Below are 20,738 nucleotides of genomic sequence, written 5' to 3'. Positions count from 1 at the left end.
TTTCAAATACAGAAGGTAAACAAAGGCCAGAAACCTGCTTTCAGCAGCGGAGACTTAAGAGCTGGAGCCTCAGAGCTAAAGCTGACCCAGAATAAAAAAAGAAAAAAAAGGAAAAAAGGAGCGGTTGGGAGCTTCAGTCACCCACCAGCCTGAAAACAGCCCTCAGCCCCTCACCCAGACTGGCCAGGCACCCCAGTGGGGATCCCCACCCTGAAGAGTGTGTGACCAGCTGCAAACAGCCATCATCCCCTCACCCAGACTGGCCAGGCACCCCAGTGGGGACCCCCACCCTGATCCAGGACACCCTTCAGGGCAAACCAGCCGGCCCCCACCTGTGCACCAGGCCTCTATATAGTAAAAGGGTAATATGCCTCCCAGCACCGGGATCAGTGTGACAGGGGACCCCCTGATTGCCCTGCGGCTCTGTGTGTGACAGGGGGCGGAGCCACAACCTCCCTATCCACCCTGCTCTGTTCGTGACAGGGGAAGGCGCCCCAACCCCCTGATTGGCCCTGCTCTGTGCCTGATAGGGGGGAGCTCCCCAACCCCCTGATTGCCCTGCGGTTCTGTGTGTTACAGGCTGCGGTGCCCAACCCCCTGATCGGCCCTGCTCTGTGTGTGACAGGGTGCGGCGCCCCCAACACCCCCCACCACCACCACCACAGGCCCTGCTCTGTGTGTGATGGGGTAGAGCCATAACCTCCCCATCGGCCCTGCCCTGAGTGTGACAGGGTGCAGCGCCCCAACCCCCTGATCTGCCCTGCTCTGTGTGTGACAGGGGGCGGTGCCCCAACTCCCCTATCGGCCCTACTCTGTGAGTGACAGGGGGGAGCTCCTCAACCCCCTGATGGGCCCTGCTCTGTGCATGACAGGGGGGATCTCCCAACCCCCTGATGGGCCCTGCTCTGTGCGTGACAGGGGGCAGTGCCCCAACCCCGATTGGCCCTGCTCTGTGCGTGACAAGGGGTGGCGCCACAACCTCCCCATTGACCCTGCCTTGAGTGTGACAGGCGGCGGTGCCCCAACCCCCCAATCAGCCCTACCCTGAGCGTGACTGAGGGTGGCATCGCAACCTCCCAATCCGCCCTGCTCTGTGCATGACAGGGGCGGCGCCCCAATTCCCCATCAGCCCTGCTCTGAGCCTGACCAGGGGCTGCACCTAGGGATTGGGCCTGCCCTTTGCCACCCGGGAGCAGGCCTAAGCCAGCAGGGCGTTATGTCCCGAGGGGTCCCAGACTGCGAGAGGGCACAGGCCGGGCTGAGGGGACCCCACCCTTCCCCCCGAGTGCACAAATTTTTGTGCACTGGGCCTCTAGTATTATATAATACTAATATACTGTGTTATATTATGCTGCCCCTCCAATATTAGATTCTCTTCTGATTTCCCACATTATGTGTGAATGAACCAAAGAAACCGATTACTATTATTTTAATAATTAAAAAACTAGGGTAATAAACTGGTAGCCCAGAGACCAAATCTTGGTCAATATATGTATTCTTTAGGTCTATGTGGTTTTTAAAAATAATTTGAATTTGAATGTATTTAGACAAAGCAAGTGCTCTAGTTAGCCAAAGTTCTTACCACTTCTTATATTTATCTACCTAGTCTTCTAGGCATTTAATTTATATCTACATGGTAAACAGTCTGGGCAATATTACCTAATGCACACTTACAAGCATGTAAACTGGGTTTGTATTGTAAACTGTTCTAAAGCTGGTAGTGCTTATCTGTTGTGTAGTACTCTAGGCTAGGACTCAAAGTTGGTATAATGATTGGTTTCTAATCTTGGCTAAGCCACTGATATGAAACTGTAAGCAAGTCTTTTAACCTCTCTGTGCATCATTTTTATCATTTTCTAAACATATGAAATGGTTTCTATACCCTAGTTATCTTTCTTATTTTAAGGAAAAGTAAGGTAACATGAGGGGAAAAAAGTTAAGTTGTTCATTTAATTAATATATACTAAGAATTTTTTATATTCAAAGTCACTCTTGTAAGTGCAGATTTACTATGATATATAAACTATGACAATCCATCGTATAGTTGGTGAAAAAAGGTTAACGAATAGTGAGTACACAGGAGCATTGGTCCTTGTGAGGCAGAGTCATCAGATGGCATGTCCTGGAATTTGGACTGGGCCTTGAAATGTGGGTAAGATCTGCCTGGCTGGGGAAATGGAGAAGCATCTGGAGCAGGGGTGGGGGCACCCTTTGTTTCCAAAAGAAGGTCATTTGAATACTTAATTATGAGATGAGTACAGTTAATATGCTTCATGGGACTGCCTGGAATTATGACCTGACTTGATTGGTGGCCTGGATCAGAGAAACAACCTGAGCTTCCATGGCTTCCTTCTAGGGGGAAGAGACACTGCAGGTCTGGGTGGCAAAGGAGGTCCTTACCGGCTGGACGCAGGCCACACAGTGTACCAGGTCTCTGAGGCCGAAAAGGACGCGGTTCCCGAGGAGGTGAAGAGAGCTGCGAGAGAGATGGGCCAGAAAGCGTTTCGGCAGAGGTGAGTGGGCCCGGTCCCTTCAGGGCAGCGCTGGCCACTGTGGTGAAATGTCATAATGGACCCTGAACCGACCCAGATGTGTGTGGATCTCCACCTCATGCGGCCACTTGAACCACAAACAAATACACAGCTTCCCCCTTCCTAATGGACACAGCCACGTGAGCATAACTCCCCATTCTTTCTACTCAGGCTCTTAAATGTATTGATTACCTATGACTGTGTAGAAGATGGAACTGAGCACATTAGGAAGTAAAACCAAAGATATTTTTCTTAAGAGAAATTAAAGTTCAAATCACTCCATCCACATCTGTTCTAGGCCACACAGGGATCTTGGGGATGTATGTGGAGCAGGACGATCACACACCCTCACACTCACTCCCTCACACTCACTCCTGTGAGGGCTGCAGCCACGTGGTAGGAGACTCTGCCCCCTGGCTGTGCAGAGGACAGCTCAGTGGGCTATTGGGAGTTAGGGCAGGAGCTCAGCCAGGATTGGGACATTCCAGGAAGGGAAAGCCAAGTGGGCAGAAGCACCTGTGGGGTGAGCATAGTGTCCTCTCTGGGTTAAAGGCACCAGCTGGGGGTCGGGGAGTGAAGTTGAACGGGAGGCCCTGTCGGTGGAGGCCTTAAAATCAGGGCTGAAGAACCTGTGGCTTTCAGACGATCTGGAACCATCTGGGCCATTTGATCAGAACCATCTTAAAAAATGAGAAGAAGCCTCATGATGCTCTTCAGCTAAAAGTGGAAAATGCCAGAGGAGCGGTGGTGTCTCCCTAAGGACTGAGGGGACCCGTGGTGCCTTGGGAGGTAGATTCAGGTTGTTGCGCCCAATGAAAGGAGCTGGCTGCCGTTCAGAAAAAAGCATGCTCAAGTGTATGTGATCTATGAAGTCCCTCCATGTAGAACATCTGGTATTAGATCACATGCTGTGCTTACACATCCTGCAAGTAAACAGAGCAAAACAATGGGGATAAACATGCAGGTTCCTCCTGCCCCACCCTCAGGAAAGCCTGCAAGCCTTAGGAGCCTCTGTACAGGTGGATAAGGCAAATGTGCTGGCTTTCCTGGTGACCTTGAACAGCCATCTATCCTCACCGCCTGAATTTGCTCTTCTGGAGATAGGTGGCTTCCTCTCCCTGCTTCCCAGGGAGGTTGTGAGGACAGATAACTATGTTAGGAATGCAAGCAGTTTAAACTTCTCAAAACAAACAAAAAGTGGGAAAAATATTGTAAGGAAAGGTCTTGTTGGAATTAAGATATTACTGTACATTTCATATAAATGATATCCATTTAGGGAAGGAACCAAACAATTAGATATGCAACATTCTCCCCTCCCCTCCCCAAACGAATGAGCTTCTATTGTTGCCACGCTCAGGACCTCACAAGGCAATATCCAGTCTCCGTTTCTGAATAAGTGCACAGATGGTTAGATGCTCTGGCACACGAGTAGTTCATGGGGAGGCAGAAAGGCTTTTAGCAAGTGCGTGGGCACAAGTATCCAGCCCCTGTTCCGATTCCTATAATGGGGTTATAGAACCTGATTCTGTTAGGGCCGTTGCCCCACAGGTGAAACAGGTCAAGGAGCATCTGTGACAACAACACAACTAAATTTAGAGGATGTAAGAGAGAAAGTGGGAAAGGAGTGAGAAAACCATCCACCTTTACGCAGTGTTGTGGAGAGTCTCTAAGCCCAGGTGAAAGAGAACAGCATGAAGTGGTTGAGAGACAGGAGGTGGGCAAGGGTATGAGATGGAGAGGAAGAAATAAAAACACATGGGGACCCTGAGAAAGTCAGGGTATAGCAAAATACAGAGGGGAAACACTGTTGCTTTCTACTTTCACACAGTAAATTCTCCCATTTGATGAGTATTCAAGTTAGTGCTGTTAAAGATTTTTCTTTAACTTTTTATTATGGAACTTTCAAACATAAACAAAAGTAGAGAGAAACATACAGGGTGAGGCAAAAGTAGGTTCACATATAATGAACCCCATGGACCAACTTTAAGAAGAAAAGTCTGGCTTTACTCTCAGTGCCCACCCCTGGATTATTTGGAAGCCAATCTAAAGTATCCTATCTTTTCATCATAAATATTTAAGAGTATATCTCTGAAAGATAAGGACTCTGAAACATACATACACACACACACACACACACACACACACAATACTAGTATGTCTACAAAAAAGTAATTCAAATAGTTTTAAAGCTATTTTGTAGCTGTAGGCATATGCAGAATGAGGTCAAGTCCTCATTTATGCTTTTGTCCCTTTTCTCACAGTTCTTATCACTCTCCCAGTATATCATCAGTTGTGTGAATAGTTGCCTCTCCACTGACTAAGTTCCTTGAGGGCAGAGTGTTTTGTTCTATAATATATCCTCAGACCTATGCCCAGAACCTGATGCACAGCAAACACTCATATTTGTAGAATGAATAATGTGCACCTTCATACAGGTGATGGTGTCCCCCTTTAATACTTAACTGAGAGTCTGGCTAAAATCAGACAGACAGAGCTATCCATCAGCCTAGAGGCCTACCATATTGCCTAATACAGCTGATGGGTTCTTGACATCATCAACACAGCATTGAGTTAGCACTCACTTGCATCTGGATTTCATCTAGATAGCAGTTCCTATATATCAAAATTTATTAACTCAGGAACAGGAACAGATAACAGAAGTAGAGAAGCATAAGACATGCATGAAGCACAGCATAAATATTAACCAACAAAACATGAATGAAATAGACAGTAAGGTACTTTTACATGCTTAGAAAAATATTTAGGATGGAAATTGTACCAACTACCATTTGCAAAACTAATCAGGCTTACACAGGGAGGTTAGCTTATAGATCTCAACTTATGTTTGCTTTTCTCATAATTGATCCAAAATTATAGTATTTAAGTCTGACCTACACGAAAAAGTAAAATGAAAACTTAAATTCCCAGACTCTTACGTAACAATAAGTATACCCTGTAAGAATATGCTGTGCCAACAGAGTGCAGTTAGTCCACATGGATTACTAGGATGGGAAGCAGCTGTGCCCTGCAGTTTTGGTCAGGGGTAAAGTAGCAGAAAGACTTATTTTCAGCTAGTTTTGTGGGCTTGAGAGTATTAGCACTAGGCAGCTTGTCTGATACAGAGCCTAAAATTACCCATTTCCTTTCCCCATTCCTTGCTTCAGTCTTCATCTTTCAGAATTTGTTATCACTTTTGAATACCTTTTAGGTGATCTTTCTGAAAGCTGACAAAGTCTGGGATATGATTCCAGATTTCTTCAGAATTAAAACAGCATGTGGTATGTTTTGGGTGCAACGTAGTTGTGCCAGAGGTAGCCCTATGTGAGCTAATTCCAATCTCTCTACTAAGACCAACTTCCTGGCTCCTTCCTTGGGTGTGTGTGTGTGTGTGTGTGTGTGTGTGTGAATGTGTGCGTGAAGTGAGTATGTGTGTGAAATGAGTGTGTGTGTATGTGTCTGTAAGTGTATGTGTGAAATGAGTGTGAGTTTGTGTGTGTGTGTGTGTGTGTGTGTATTTTCCCCCTGCTAAGGATAAGCTATGGCTACAATTTTTTTTCTAATCTTTCTTCTTTGGGAAAAAGCATATTAGCCTCCTAGGTATGCAGTGGTAGGTAGCATATCCAGTAATATTCATTGTGCCCAGCTTCTCTCGACCTTGATACTTGAAACATAACATCTAATGAAAATGTATAGAGATGTTTAAGAGATTGCCAAAACTAAACATGAGAAGTGTTGTTAGGAGGTCAAGTCCTATACACATATTTGTTTTTGTTCTTCAGAACAGAGAGTAAATTTAGAAGGGCACCTTGGCATGTCACCTCAGGAAACAAGCATTCAGATATTATTTAACTTTCAGGTATTTCTCTTTTGATAGTGTTTTTTCAAAGTGTTATGTAACAGCTTTTATTGAGTGCCACTGTGTGCCAGGCATTGCGTTAGGTACTGCAGATTCAGAGAAAAAATAAGACATATTTCTCCTCCCAGAGGAATAGAAGAGAATATCAGAGTGTATCACATGCAGTAAACATTTTTTATTAAATTTTTGGCTCAGTTAAAAACACACACATATGCATTTGTGTATCCTGTATTTCAGTGTATTAAAGCTTATTTCTTATTGTAGAAAATAAAAGTTTGAAAACATCATGACAGATGGAAACAAACATAGCTATTAAAGGCAATAAAGTGTATAGGTTCTATAGCAGATATTTGTGGAAGACAGTGAAGGGGTGTGATCAGGTTACTGGAGAGGTCAAGCAAGATTCCTTAGGAGGTGGCCTTCGAGCTGGGTCTTGAAACCTGAGTTGGCGATAACTAACCCAGCTGGGTGTTAGGGCAGGGATTGCGAATCTTCCCTGTGGCAGTCTAGGCCTAACCTTATGTGATTCTGGTAAGTACTCTATCCTGCGATGGATGGATTCTCCCTAGAGGTTGGCCTGCCAGGAAGGAACAGAGACCATTCATTCTCACTGCAGCCCAAGGTGAGAAAAATATGCTTTAGACAACAGCTTCAGCTACACACCTGGGACCCATACCTCCAACTTTGCACACATGCGCACACACTAATGCAATTGCATGCAGCAGTTTAGAAGACGGTGCTGTGTTCTAGTGTCAGCACCCATTACATTTATAGAAACTTCAAAGAATATGTAATCAAATTAGTGTATTGTGAATATGACGCTCTAAAAACCTAAGAAAAGCTCTCTCGGTGAATGAACTTCTATGTGTGATTAGTTTAAGATGCTGCATTTTTAATGATTCGGAGTCTTATTTTTATTTTGGTCATTCATTTCAGTTTATCTTGAATACCTATTATACGCTAGGTACCCTGCCAGCCGCTGTGCATAGAAAGATGAGAAAGACCCAGCAATTCCCTAAAAGAGCGTAGAGGCTGGTGGGGAGACAGGGCAGGTAGTAAGTGCTCTGATAGTGATGGTGTGAAGTAACAACGGAAGACAGACCTGGGGAATCAGAACAGCTTCCCAGAGCAGCTGATCATCGATTTGAGTCTCGACGAGTACGAGTATGTGGGAGTTAGTAGACAGAGAGGAGGGAAGGGCTCTAATGTGACAGGGACCTGTGTGGGAGCTCCAGGCACAGGCACGTGATGCTCGGGGAACCCCTCGTGCATGGCAGGCCACAGCAGAGGCAAATGATGAACAACAGTGAAAAGGAGCACTGTACTGGGAGGGAGGGCTTTCAAAGCCACAATATTAAAATACAATTATCCCATTAAAATTACATCAGCAATTTCAGAAAACTCTTGTATTTCCCATAGCAGCACATTAATTACATTCTTTGGGCCTGAACTATTAACTTAGTCAACCAAATATACGTCCTTGGCCTTACAAAGCAACTAGGAGCCTCCACATGAACTGACTCGCTGCCAGCATCGAGGCACGTCTTTGGGATATAGCAACAGAGTGAGAGCCAACTGGGTACATTTCTTTCTAACTCAGTGTTAGCGAACTCACTGTTGGCAGCTTGAAACCCATCATGGCATTTACACCACAGAAATGAGCAAATACGACAAAGCATGACTTTCTTTTTTGTCCTGGAGGGCGACGTGTCAACAATTTGCCAGCACGCCACTGGACATTCTCTTCCTTTTATACTCCTAGCGGAGGCGTCACCCCTTGCCTTTTGCTTTTCTCCTCAAAGGCAGCCTGGAGAAGCCATGACATGCCTCTCCACTCTGTTCTGTGTCCTTCCCATGAAGTGTTTGAAGTTGATTACCTTCCGTTATACCAGTGGTTCTCAACCTTCTGGCCCTTTAAATACAGTTCCTCACGTTGTGACCCAACCATAAAATTATTTTTGTTGCCACTTCATAACTGTAATTTTGCTACTGTTATGAATCGTAATGTAAATATCTGATATGCAGGATGGTCTTAGGCAACCCCTGTGAAAGGGTCATTCGACCGCCAAAGGGGTCGCAACCCACAGGTTGAGAACCGCTGTGTTATACCCTTTCTGAAGTTTGCCACAGCTCTAGCAGTAGAGGAATGGAACTACAAGACTGATGCACATGATATCAGCTGCTGTCTTTTTTGCCCCCTTTGATTTCAGGCTGAAGGAGATCCAAATGAGTGAATATGATGCCACAACTTACGAAAGGTTCTCAGGTGCTGTCCGAAGGCAGGTGCACTCCCTCCGGATCATCCTGGATAATTTACAGGTAATCTTCCACTTATGGGCCAAGAAAATAATCTGGGCCTAAAGCTGAACTGATCCCAGAACTATTGGAGAAAATTATCCAAACTCTAATCAACCAATCAGGAAAAAATTAATGCCAAAATGTTTGCATAAAGCTGTAGGCCATTCCATGGCTTCTTAGTTGAGTTCTCCAAGGAAAAAGAGTTGATCTCACTTTCCCCTTGTCCAGGAAGCAGTAACTTGACCAGCAACCCCAGAAGACATCATACATCCTGATTCCCCACATAGAAGACCTGTGTGTACCTCACTTATACTAGAAATTCACAGATAGAACTCTCTTTCTAGAAATCACCTCACTGGCATTGACTGGAGAGACAGAGGAGCATTTTGGATCATCCACGCTATACTTCTCTATGCCTCCTGGCTTCACCTACCCCGCCCTCCCCTTGCTCCCATATTGCCTACTTTTTTTGCAGTTTATAAATTGGTTGCCCCAGAACTATTGCTATTTCCCCGAAATATTGCTATTTCAACATTGCTATTTTCCCTAAAAAATATCAATTAAGATGCTTCAATATTTCCTAAGCAAAGATATTTGGACATTTCAGGGGAAAGGGGCGGGGTTGGGAGCTTCTCCATGACATGCTTCTCCACTCTACTCTGGAACCTTCTTTGTCCTTTCCATGCAATGTTTGAAGTCGCTTACCTTCAGTTATACCCTTTTCCTCTTTGGTTCTTGTTTGTAATTGTTCTTTATGGAGAGGGAGTATTTTTTTATTATTTGCTAAGTATTGGAGGTTAGAAGTTCTCTGATGCAGTTTTAATCCACCATCGTAACTCAAAACCCTGGGAAAGCCTCATTTTTTTAAAAAGATCTAAACTGCATCAGGAGATTAGGAAAAATTCTATCATTTCCAAGAGTAAATGAAGAGGAAAGATCTTTATAATTAACTAAATTCCTAATTTCAAACTCTGAGGACTGTAAGAATTAAGGCATTTGCTCTTTTAAGAAAATCCATATGCATACAGTTATTTAGGATAAAACAGCATAAGGTTTTGTATAAACCTTGTGAAGACATGAACTATTTATACAATCGAATGGTTGAATTTTCTTCTACAGTCACCTACGTGACAAGTGCTATTGCTCTGGGCTTGAGGGCAACCGCTAGGTGGGCTCTGAGCACCAGGGCAAGACAATAGGTAAATAAGAGCCAAAATGATGAGGGTACTGGGACATGGTGCTTGTTCTAAGACTGAAAAATGAATGTGGTTCATTCATTCATTTCTTAAGTTCTTCATGAACAACAGGCATTGGGGCTAGAAAAATAAAATGTAGGCCCTGCCTTCAAAGAAGGAACTTAAGGAAGACAAATAAGCAAACGTCTTCCTAAATTCTGCAGAGAAGTATGCGCACAATGCTGTGGGATGAATGAGGAAAGCCTTCTTGGAGAATGTCATGCTTCAGTTCACTCTTGAAAGATGCTAAGGAATTTCCCAAGTGCTTGAGAGTCGGAACATTCCACAAAAGGCACAGTGTGTGCGAGTGCAGGTTGTTCAGGGTGACTAAGGAGACGTGTGTTAGGTGGGAGGCAATGGCAGGGGAGAAGGCTGGTGAAGTCGTGGCGACCAGATCGTGAATAGCCCTCCCTGGATGCTGTGAGAACAGGCAAATTACATTGGGTTTTACCCTGTGGACAAATGGGCCATTAGAGGATTCACAGTATTAGAAAGGGATGCAGGAATACATTTTTAATTGAGGGGATCAGAATCCTCATCTGGTATTAGTAAATGTCTAGATTGGCATTTACTGTGACTTCCTATAGCAGGCGGAGAGTTAGCAGTCAGAAAGGACTTCTGCTAAACACACTGGGATGAGAACCATGTGAGAAAACAGTGTCCAGTTCTGCTTTCAGAGAGATGAAAGAAAACTGGAATGGACTCAAGAAAAAGCAACCAATAAGATTAAATAGATAGCAAACAAGAAACTGGCACTGATAAAAATATGTAAAGGGACTGGGGTTAATAACTTTCTGAATATTCTTAAATAGAGTTAACTATTTCAGGAAGGTATTTATTCCCTTCTTTCCTAGAAATCTGAGAAAGAAAACATAGGCTTCAATAATAGCAAGAAAGAGTTCAATATATAAGAAAGGGAATAAAAGTGATTTAATTCTTGAAAGAGTATCTAAGATGCATCTAGAAATCTTTACAAATAAACTATTGATCATTTTAATAATACTAAGCATTTATTGAGCAGTTACCATGTGCCAGTCCTCATGTATCAGAATCATCATCATCATCATCACCATCATCATCATCATCAATTTGTGGCTAATAATGCCAGCTTTGGAGCTGGATGGCCTGGGTTCTGTAAAATGGGAATTACAAAGGAAAGGAAAATTAGGAAGATGTACTCAGAAGATATGTGTGAACCATTTCAAACAGTGCCTAGCATATAGCATTCTCTACAGAATTAGCTTCGTCATAATGCTCATTATACTCCCTAGTATTCATGAGCATGGACTGCCAGGCAGGCACCCAGTCAGGTACTTTACATTCATTGTGCCTGTTAATCCTTACAATAACTGGTAATGGCTATTTTCTACATTTGATAGATAAGGAAACTGAAACATAGTCATCTCAATTCTCACCGTCTTATGAAATATAGATACTTTGTTCCCACTTTATAATGAGGGAGTTGAGGATGAGAAAGACGTGACTAGTGAAGCAAGTGACTGAGCCCAAAGCTCAGGTCCAACTCTACAATTCTGTAAAAAGTATAATTCTTGCATACACTCATAAGACATTTTGTATCGTTATCCAGATGCCAACACAGCCATTTCAAGTGTTTTTATTTTTAATCCACAGAGGTGTTATTCTCAGGTAGGCCATCCAGGCCTCAATTTAGAGAGAGTATTTGTTAAAAACACAGTACTGGCCAGAACAGACAGGGCCTCATCTGGAATATGAATCTTTAGATTGTAACCAAAATGAGAAGGTTTTGACTTGGTCCCATTTTTGCCATCTTCTGCCAGCCAGCCCTGTGTGTCTCTGATCGACTAATCACTTCCAGCTGTTTGGGGTTGCTGTAATCCCAGTAACCATGGGTGTTTCCTTGGTGACCAGTACAAAGTCTGGCCAGGCACTAGCAAGTCATCACTGGAGATGACTTTCCAAAGCACAGCGTCAGGCCCACGCAGTGACCGGGGGCTGGAACAGGAAATGTTGTTCCACCCAGTGACCATCTGCTTCAACACATGCCTCTGTTGCAGTACCTCATTCTTCTCAATTAAGAAAGCTCTCACCAGTGGCCTTCCTTTGCTTCTTGACTGGATTCTCTATGGAATATCAGAGGCTTGGTTATTGGACCTTTTATGCATCAGCAGCAAGAATTTTCTCATTAGAATAGTAGAGTCTATAATAATTTCTTATACTTGATTCAGAATCTGAATGTCTAATTCCAGCATTCCCTAACAAAAAAAAAATATCCATTCCTACAAAAAGCCATGTCATTTCTTCAATGTTTTCCTGATCTACAGTCAGTAATTTCATTCTCAGGCTAAACTAAATTATCCTTTCTCTGATTGCTTTGGCTAGCATGATAGCACCAGGAACCAACAATTATGTTTCTTGCTTTTCCTTTTATGCTTCAAAATGAGCTTGTGTTCAGATGAAAGGTGTTTTTGAACACTGACATGTGACATACACTGTTCATGGACCTGAGGGCACAAAGATTAGTAAGATATTATCCCTGACCTCAAGAAGGTTATAGTCTCGAGGGGTGGGGAAGATGGGCACCTAGACAGAGTATTTGTTTAATATGGTAGGTGTCCAGGTTGAGGGATGCATAGAATGCAGTGCAAGTCCAGAGGAAAGGGAGGCTAGGATAGATTTTGAAGGAAAGGATACATGAACTGAGTCTTGAAGGGCACATGAGTATTAATAAGAGAGTGGAAACAGTGCCTTAATAGTGGACACAGCATAGGCAAAGGTATGACCCTGTGGTCTCAGGTGTGAGCTGATGGCCCATAGTGTATGTGAGCAGGATGCCATCCAGTGTGGGTGCCAGTCAAGGAACTTCGACTTTATTCTAAATACTCACTTTGCTAATATGTAAAGAATGGAAAGCATTTCCCCATTTCTTTATTTAGTCTCCAATAACCGTGTCTCATCTTATAGACACTTATTGAATACTTTGCCTAATGGTTCTTGCCTTTGACAACTGAACTAGGGAAGAAATCACGTGTAGCTAAAAGAAGACACAATATGGTAAATACCACAGAAAGGTTTTAAACAAAGTGCTATGATTAAGTAGACATGTGAACAAGCAATTTCTAAGCTGGACAGTTGGGGAGAAACTCACAAAGGGCGTGTCATTTGAGCTGGACCGTGAAGGATGAGCATCAGTTGAGGTGGCCAGAATTTTTTTCAATTGATCATGGATGAATACTTTTATAAAATAGAAATGAATTACTGAAAAAAATGATATAAAAATAAAATACAAGCCCATATTATTTAATACCAGATTCAACAAACATAAAATTGCATTGTCAAATTGTCATACAAGTTTCTAAATGCTTACTGTCAATTTCTGTTACTTATTTAATCATGGACCAGTAACAAGTGTCCACACACCAAAGGCAGTGTGGATGACTCTGGTCTAGATAGAAGAAACCTATAAGCAGAGGGCTGAGACTTAAATAAGGCTGCTTGGAGAAGGGACAACTGTCCAAGTGACTAGAGTTTTGGGGGCATAGTAGGTAATGGGAGAGAAGACTGGAGAGAAGGTGACTCCCCATCGATGTCTGTATTTGTATGGTCATCTGTATAAAGGGACAGCCAAAGTCAAGAGAGAGATGTTGACTAAGGTGAGAGTACAAAGCCAAGAGAGAGGAAAGGTGAAGACAAACATGTCTGGGAACACCTGCCTCTCGAGAAAGCAGTGAAATTCCAGTTCCTTCTTAGCATGTGAATGGCTCGTCACTCAGCACATGGCATCAGTGGCCATGAGCGGACAACTTCAGCTGAGCACAGGCTAGAAATATAGTCCTGGCTTCTAGGCTATTTGAGCACAGGCATCTAATTCCATCTTTGTTGGATGACCATTAAAATTATTAAAACAGTAAAAAGCTGTAAACAGTGAAAAACCCATATGATAGAAAAAATTAGGGAAGAGTACCGGTGACGTACAAGAAGCTAAAGAAGTTTCACTAAATATAATGTAATGAGCCCCATAAGAATGACAGCAAGAAAGACAGCTCAAAACCTTCCTCAGAAATAGCATTACCAGCGAGAAAGTGCATGAGACCAATGGGATCACATTAACATCCCTGACTTGGAGAGGCAGGGAGTCAAGAGAAAGCCTGGAGCTGGTGAGAAGCAGGTCACTCGGCCTCCATGTCGTGACTGCCGAGCAGCAGCACTGAAAGCAGCAGCCTGGGAAGTGGGCGGGTGGGTCTGGGTTTTATGCAGTGGCTATGACAGGCAGAAAGCTGGAAGGGGAAAAACACTGGGAAAGGGCCAGACCAGCCTCAGTTTACACTTGGCTGGACAACTAGGTCAGGTAAATGCCAAATGACCCACAGCAATGGCCTCACCACACAAGTAAGAAACGATGTGGAGATGAGGTTCTCACGCGGTGCTGCTCCACAGTTCCAGCTCCTTCCCCGCCGAGGCCTGAGCTAGTGGTGTAGATTTAGTTCAACTGCTAACATCAGTTTAAAATCTTCAAGGAAGAATTCTAACAAAGTGGCGAGTACATGCAACCAAGGAGAATGTATCTAATCTGTTCCTGAATAGTTTTGTGCAGCCATCTCATCATTCAAGAAGAAGGACACCAGCAAAGGAAGTAAGATGGGATCCGTGAAATCATTCTGCAGGGAGGCAGACTAGGAAGCATTCAAGATGGAGAGGAAGAAGATGCTGCTGGGCTAGAATATTTCTTCAGAAAACACCAGATTTTTCTAAAACATCTGCTTTGTGTTCTCAAAATTCAAAGAATCTTGAAGTATGAGAAATAAGACATGGGTTTAAAAGGATTTGGCTAAGAAGCCAGCAGGAATAATAAAGGAGATGAATGTAATAAGGAAATGTCATAAGAGAACTAAAAATGCAATGCCAAAACTGAAATCTACATTACACGTAGAAAGAACAGATCAATTCAGTCTTAAATCTAAGTACTAACATGAATGGAAAACTTGAATTGTTGTTCCCAATTGTGGAAAAATAAAGAGGTAAAAGCCATAAGAAAGCTGATCAATCAAAATAGAACAGAGAGCTAACATGCAGAGCCGTGAGCCTCCCCAGTAAATAGGACAGTACTTGGCACATGGTAAGTGCTCAGTGCCCGATGAATGTATGCTAAATGGACCAATGATATGCCAAAAGGACACATAACAATAATCAAAATCATAACTAAAGAAAACTGTACGGGGCTGCAGACAGGCCTGAGTCTATGGGTCAGAGAACTTTACTGAGGAGCAGGCAAATTAATGAAAGGGATAAGCACCTTGCCACAACTTTCTGGAATTTTAACATTTCAGAACAAAGAAGATATTTAAAAAACAACAACATACAAGCAGGCAAGAAAACAAGCTATTATTACAGAAAGAAAAATTAATCTTGCATTAGTTCTCCCTGAAACATTGAATGCCAGAAGCTAGTGAAACACCATCTACAGGATTTGGGGGTTTGGGGTGGGAGAAAAGAATTGTGACCCAAGAATTCTATACTCAGCCAAAGTGCAAAGGTGACAGAAAGACATTTTCACATATTCAGAGATTTAAAATGTATGTCACTTAAGTACCCCTTTTGAAAATACTTTGAACTAAATATGTATATAGACATGTGCACACACACATATATGCACATATGTATAAATATTCCAGTCAATTAAGAGGGGAATCAAAATTCTTTAAGAATGGGAAACTTCGCCGAAACCGGTTTGGCTCAGCGTCGGCCTGTGGACTGAAAGGTCCCAGGTTTGATTCTGGTCAAGGGCATGTACCTGGGTTGTGGGCACATCCCCAGTGGGAGGTGTGCAGGAGGCAGCTGATTGATGTTTCTGTCTCATTGATGTTTCTAACTCTCTATCCCTCTCCCTTCTTCTCTGTAAAAAATCAATAAAATATATTTTTTAAAAAAAGAAAAGAAAAGAATGGGAAACTTGTGTTATAAAAGGATTAGCAGTGAGCATTGGAAACATTAAACACAAAATAGAATCAGGTCTAAATAATTGTGATAAATATGTGTGTGTGTTTTTCATTGCTTTGAGAGAAAGAGAGGGAGAGAAAGAGAGATTCGTTGTTTCACTTATTTATGCATTCATTGCTTCTTGCATGTGCCCTGACTGGGGATCAAACCCACAACCTTGGTGTATTGAGATGAGGCTCTAACCAACTGAGTTACACAGCCAGGGCTTAAAGAAAACTCAAATATCAAGAGTATTGTTTTTTTAAAAGTACACAATTTAAAATATAGTGAATCATAATAATAAAAGGCCAAGAGGCATCACAACCAAAACAACCAAATGACCCAGGAGGTGCATGGAGCACCTCTCAGCCATAACGACCTAATAGCTGGTCGCTATGATGCCCACTGGATCCCACCTCCCACCTGGCGCGCACAGACGCAGTGGGTCTGGGTCTCACGCGATATTACGCGCTGGGCCTCTAGTTTAATAATAAAAAACAGGGCCTAAATTGTCACATTATCTCAAAAATTAAACAAAAATCAAGAAGTTGATATAGCCTGGCCAGCATGGTCAGTGGTTGAGCATCAACCTATGAACGAGGAGGTCACAGTTCGATTCTGGGTCAGGGCACATGCCCGGGTTGTGGGCTTGATCCCCAGTGTGGGGCACGCAGGAGGCAGCCAATCAATGCTGAATTGATGTTTCTATCTCTCTATTCCTCTTCCTTCCACCCTGAAATCAATAAAAATATGTATTTCTTTAAAAAAGTTGATATAGAGGAGAAACAAAAGGAAGCAAAAAGTGTGATAATTTATGTTATGACGAAAGAGACAAATACACTTTCATTCCTAAAAGTAATTACAGAAATAAAAGTTCAATCAGGCTTTTTAAAACAATCATGCTGGTATTTTTAAATGTATTTCTTACACATACAACATGTTTTTATAAATATTCCTCTGATTATTGTGTGGAAAGGGGAATGTTGGGTGCAGAGTTGAAGCAGGGGGACCTGTTAGGAGCTGTCGCAGCGGTCCATGTGAGCGATGGTTGGGAGCAAACTACGGCCCGTGGGCCGGATCCAGCCCGTTTGAAATGAATAAAACTAAAAAAAAAACAAACAAAAAAAAGACCATACCCTTTTATGTAATGATGTTTACTTTGAATTTATATTAGTTCACACAAACACTCCATCCATGCTTTTGTTCCGGCCCTCCGGTCCAGTTTAAGAACCCATTGTAGCCCTCGAGTCAAAAAGTCTGCCCACCCCTGGGCTAGGGACAGGCATGGCGATGGGAAGAGATGGTCAGATACTGCTGGAAGTTAAGAGGGCTCACGGGGGACTCGGTGTGAGATGTGAGAGAAGGCGTCTAAGAGGACTCCTAGGTGTGTGGCCTGAGCAGCTGAAGGAACGGAGTTTGCCTGTTGCCTTTACTGAGATGAGGAGAACCTGGGGAGAGCAGGGTGAGTGGGAGCCAGGCCTCAGGTTTGAACTGTTACTATTAAGTATAACAGCCTATTACGCATACACACTGGTGGTGTAGATGCAGCTACTTTGAAGCACAAAAGACTTAATTCTTGAAGGTTAGACATGAAATTATCTTTGTTCATAAAAACTAATTATAAAATAACAATAAATTGTCACTCAAGGTAATAGTTTAATGCCATATCAGCATCCAAGAGTAAAAATTCTTTTAACAAGAATTATCTTTGTTAAATACATGGATCACTGTTTTCCCTTGCAATGAGATGTTACTTCAAGAAACAGGGAAATCTTTAAAACAGGAAGACCTATATCTTCTCTTTTCTTGGTAGTACTATTCAGCATTTAGAGCAGTTTGCAACCTAACAGGCATTTAGTAAAATATTGTTACTATGTCAAAATATTGAGAACCACAAAGAAAAATTTTTATTGCCTCCACTGATTTATACTTTATTTTATAAATATTAAACAAAAGTGTGCCTTAATCCAGCTTATTGTTTCTATTCGAATGATATAGATTAAAATCATAAAAATTATACATTGGTTGAACATGGAGAAATGTTAAAGTAATGGGAGCTAATGTTTAATAAAAGAATCATTGCTCCCAGGTATCCTCAGACATCTATTTACATTTATTCATCTATCCAACAGGTTTTTTTGGGTGTTGTGGTTTTTTTTAAATTTAAATATTTGCTTGATGAGGAAGGGGCTTTGATTTTTTTAAATATGTATTTCTATTGATTTCAGAGAGGAAGGGAGAGGGAGCAAGAGATAGAAACATCAAGGATGAGAGAAGCCGAAACCGGTTTGGCTCAGTGGATAGAGCGTCGGCCTGTGGACTGAAAGGTCCCAGGTTCGATTCCGGTCAAGGGCATGTACCTGGGTTGCGGGCACATCCCCAGTAGGAGATGTGCAGAAGGCGGCTGATCGATGTTTCTCTCTCATCGATGTTTCTAACTCTCTATCTCTCTCCCTTCCTCTCTGTAAAAAATCAATAAAATATATTTAAAAAAAAAAAAAGGATGAGAGAAAATCATTGATTGGCTGCTTCCTGCACACCCCCAACTGGGGATTGAGCCCACAACCCGGGCATGTGCCCTTGAGTGGAATCAAACCTGGGACCCTTCAGTCCGCAGGCCACACTCTATCTACTGAGCCAAACTGGCTAGGGCTACCCAACAGGTTTTTATTAATAATCATCTACATGCTTTATTCTGTAGGATGTATATAATTTCTGCAAAATTGCTATTTAAGTCTTTCTAATCTCTTTATTAAAGAAATTCTGAAAGAATAATAGAAAATTGGCTTGCTTGTAGAGTACAGTGGGTCCTTGACTTACGAGTGTCCCGACTAACGAGTTTTTTGAGATACCAGCTGTCTCTCGGCCGATTTTTTGCATTGAGTTGATAGAGTAATTTGAGTTAACGAGCTCCTTAACGAGCTCAGTCTCAGAACGAATTAAACTCATAAGTCAAGGCCCCACTGTATATAGGTAAAGGAAGACTAATGTCCTCACTACTACAGATGTGTTCGTGGGTGTGTGTGTGTGGGGGGGGGGGGGACGGGAGGGAACAGGGGTGTGTGTGTGTGTACTTTCTGGTTAACCAGTTATTTACCAGAAAAATGAAATAACTAATACACGTCATCCTCTGAGCATTTTGATTAGCTTAAGTGTTCTTTTATTATTTTTATTTTTTTATTGAATTTATTGGGGTGACTGGTTAATAAAATTACATAAGTTTAAGGGGTACAATTCTATAACACATCATCTCTACACTGTATTGAGTTCACCACCCGAAGTCAAGTCCCCTTCCATCACTATTTATCCCTTTACCTTCTCCTACCTCCCTCCACCTAGCTTTACATATAATAAATTCTCATTAGTATTAACTTACTATATAACACAAAATGGACATATTTGTGAGAATACTTATAATAAGAATATACAGTAACATGTTTGGGCCTTTGTTATAAGTAAAACCATGTATTTACAGAACTTACTGTTTAAAGAAGTATTTTAATGAGTCCCATAAAACACACAATCCAAAATAAAAAATATTTCTATACCTGTCCTCAGTAAACTTTTAAAGAGCTCCCCCTCCAGCTCATTACCTTCAAGAGCATTCATTCTGACAGGCTCTTCCTGTTCGGAGTTTCCAAGTTTTGGTAGGCTGGCTACATGATAGATAATAAGTTATCTGCTCATATTGATATGCAAGTTATCTTTTTTTTTAAATTTCAGAGAGGAAGGGAGAGGGAGAGAGAGAGAGAGAGAGAGAGAGAGAGAGAGAGAGAGAGAGAGAAGCATCAATGATGAGAGAGGATCATTGATGGACTGCCTCCTGCATACCCCCTACTGGGGATCAAGCCCGCAACCCGCGCATGTGCCCTGACTGGAAATCGAACCATTGAACCTCCTGGTTCATTGGTCAATGCTCAACCAATGAGCCATGGCAACTGGGCTATATGCAAATTATATATTTGAAAATGAACAGATGGTGCTACTATTATAAAAATGTCTTTGTGCCAATAGTTCTGGATCAGAAGACCAGTACATACTTTAATTCTCAAAGAGAAAAACTGGTTCATGTTCCTGAAAATCTCAGTGACAAGCAGAACTCAAAGTAATTCATTTATCCACAAATAAAAGTACAAGGAAGGGAATATATGATATGCCAACCAGAATGACTAAAAAATTTTTTAAAAAAGAAGAAGCTGTCAATATCAAATGAGGGTGAGAATGTGAGCAAATGAAACTCTCATATACTGCTCACAGGAATGTAAATTAGAAAAAAACACTTTGGAAAACTGTTTGGGAGCATCTACTAAAGCTGGTCGTCTCCAGGATTTCCACCCAACAGAAATATACACATATTTCTGCTCCAAAAGTCATGTTCAGGAATACTCATGGTGGCAGTATTCATGATAGCCCCGACCTGGATGCAGCACATTTGTGCAATAGATAGATTATTTGTGACAAAATCACAGGATTGAATGTATAGCACTGAAAGAGAATAAAGTGCTTCTACACACAACAGTGTAGGTAACTCTCACGGGAGCAATGTTGAGCCAAAGAAGCCAGACACAAATGAGTACATGTTGTATGATTCCAGTTTTATGAAGTTCAAAAACAGGCCAGCCCATCTACGGTGATTAAAATCAGAATAGGGGCTTCCCTATGGAAGTCGAAAAGAGGCCTGGCAGGCTGTGGAGCTGCAGGTGGGCACAAGGGTATATTCACATTTAAAGTTCATTGAGCCAGTCTGTACTTAAGATTTATGTACTTTATTACAAGTATGTTATACTTAAGTTGTAAAAGTTGACAAAAAAAAAAAAAAAGAATAAGAATAAGAAAGGGGTAGCAGATATATTGGAAAAAGCA

At 42.2% G+C, this 20,738-nt stretch overlaps 1 protein-coding gene across 1 annotated transcript in view; it reads left to right on the top strand.

Annotated features, from left to right (window-relative positions):
* VWA8 (von Willebrand factor A domain containing 8) overlaps positions 1 to 20,738 on the top strand; it is a 392,708-nt gene that overhangs the window by 345,334 nt on the left and 26,636 nt on the right. Inside the window, exons 39-40 of the mRNA XM_081082746.1 lie at positions 2,357 to 2,513; positions 8,598 to 8,706. Coding sequence (XP_080938872.1) covers positions 2,357 to 2,513; positions 8,598 to 8,706 — 266 coding nt within the window. The remainder of the gene's footprint in view (positions 1 to 2,356; positions 2,514 to 8,597; positions 8,707 to 20,738) is intronic.

The sequence above is a fragment of the Myotis nattereri genome (genome assembly GCF_964212035.1).
Source record: "Myotis nattereri genome assembly, chromosome: 2".
NCBI lineage: Eukaryota > Metazoa > Chordata > Mammalia > Chiroptera > Vespertilionidae > Myotis > Myotis nattereri.
Note: the sequence above shows the minus strand (reverse complement) of the source record. Positions and strands in the feature narration are given on the sequence as shown.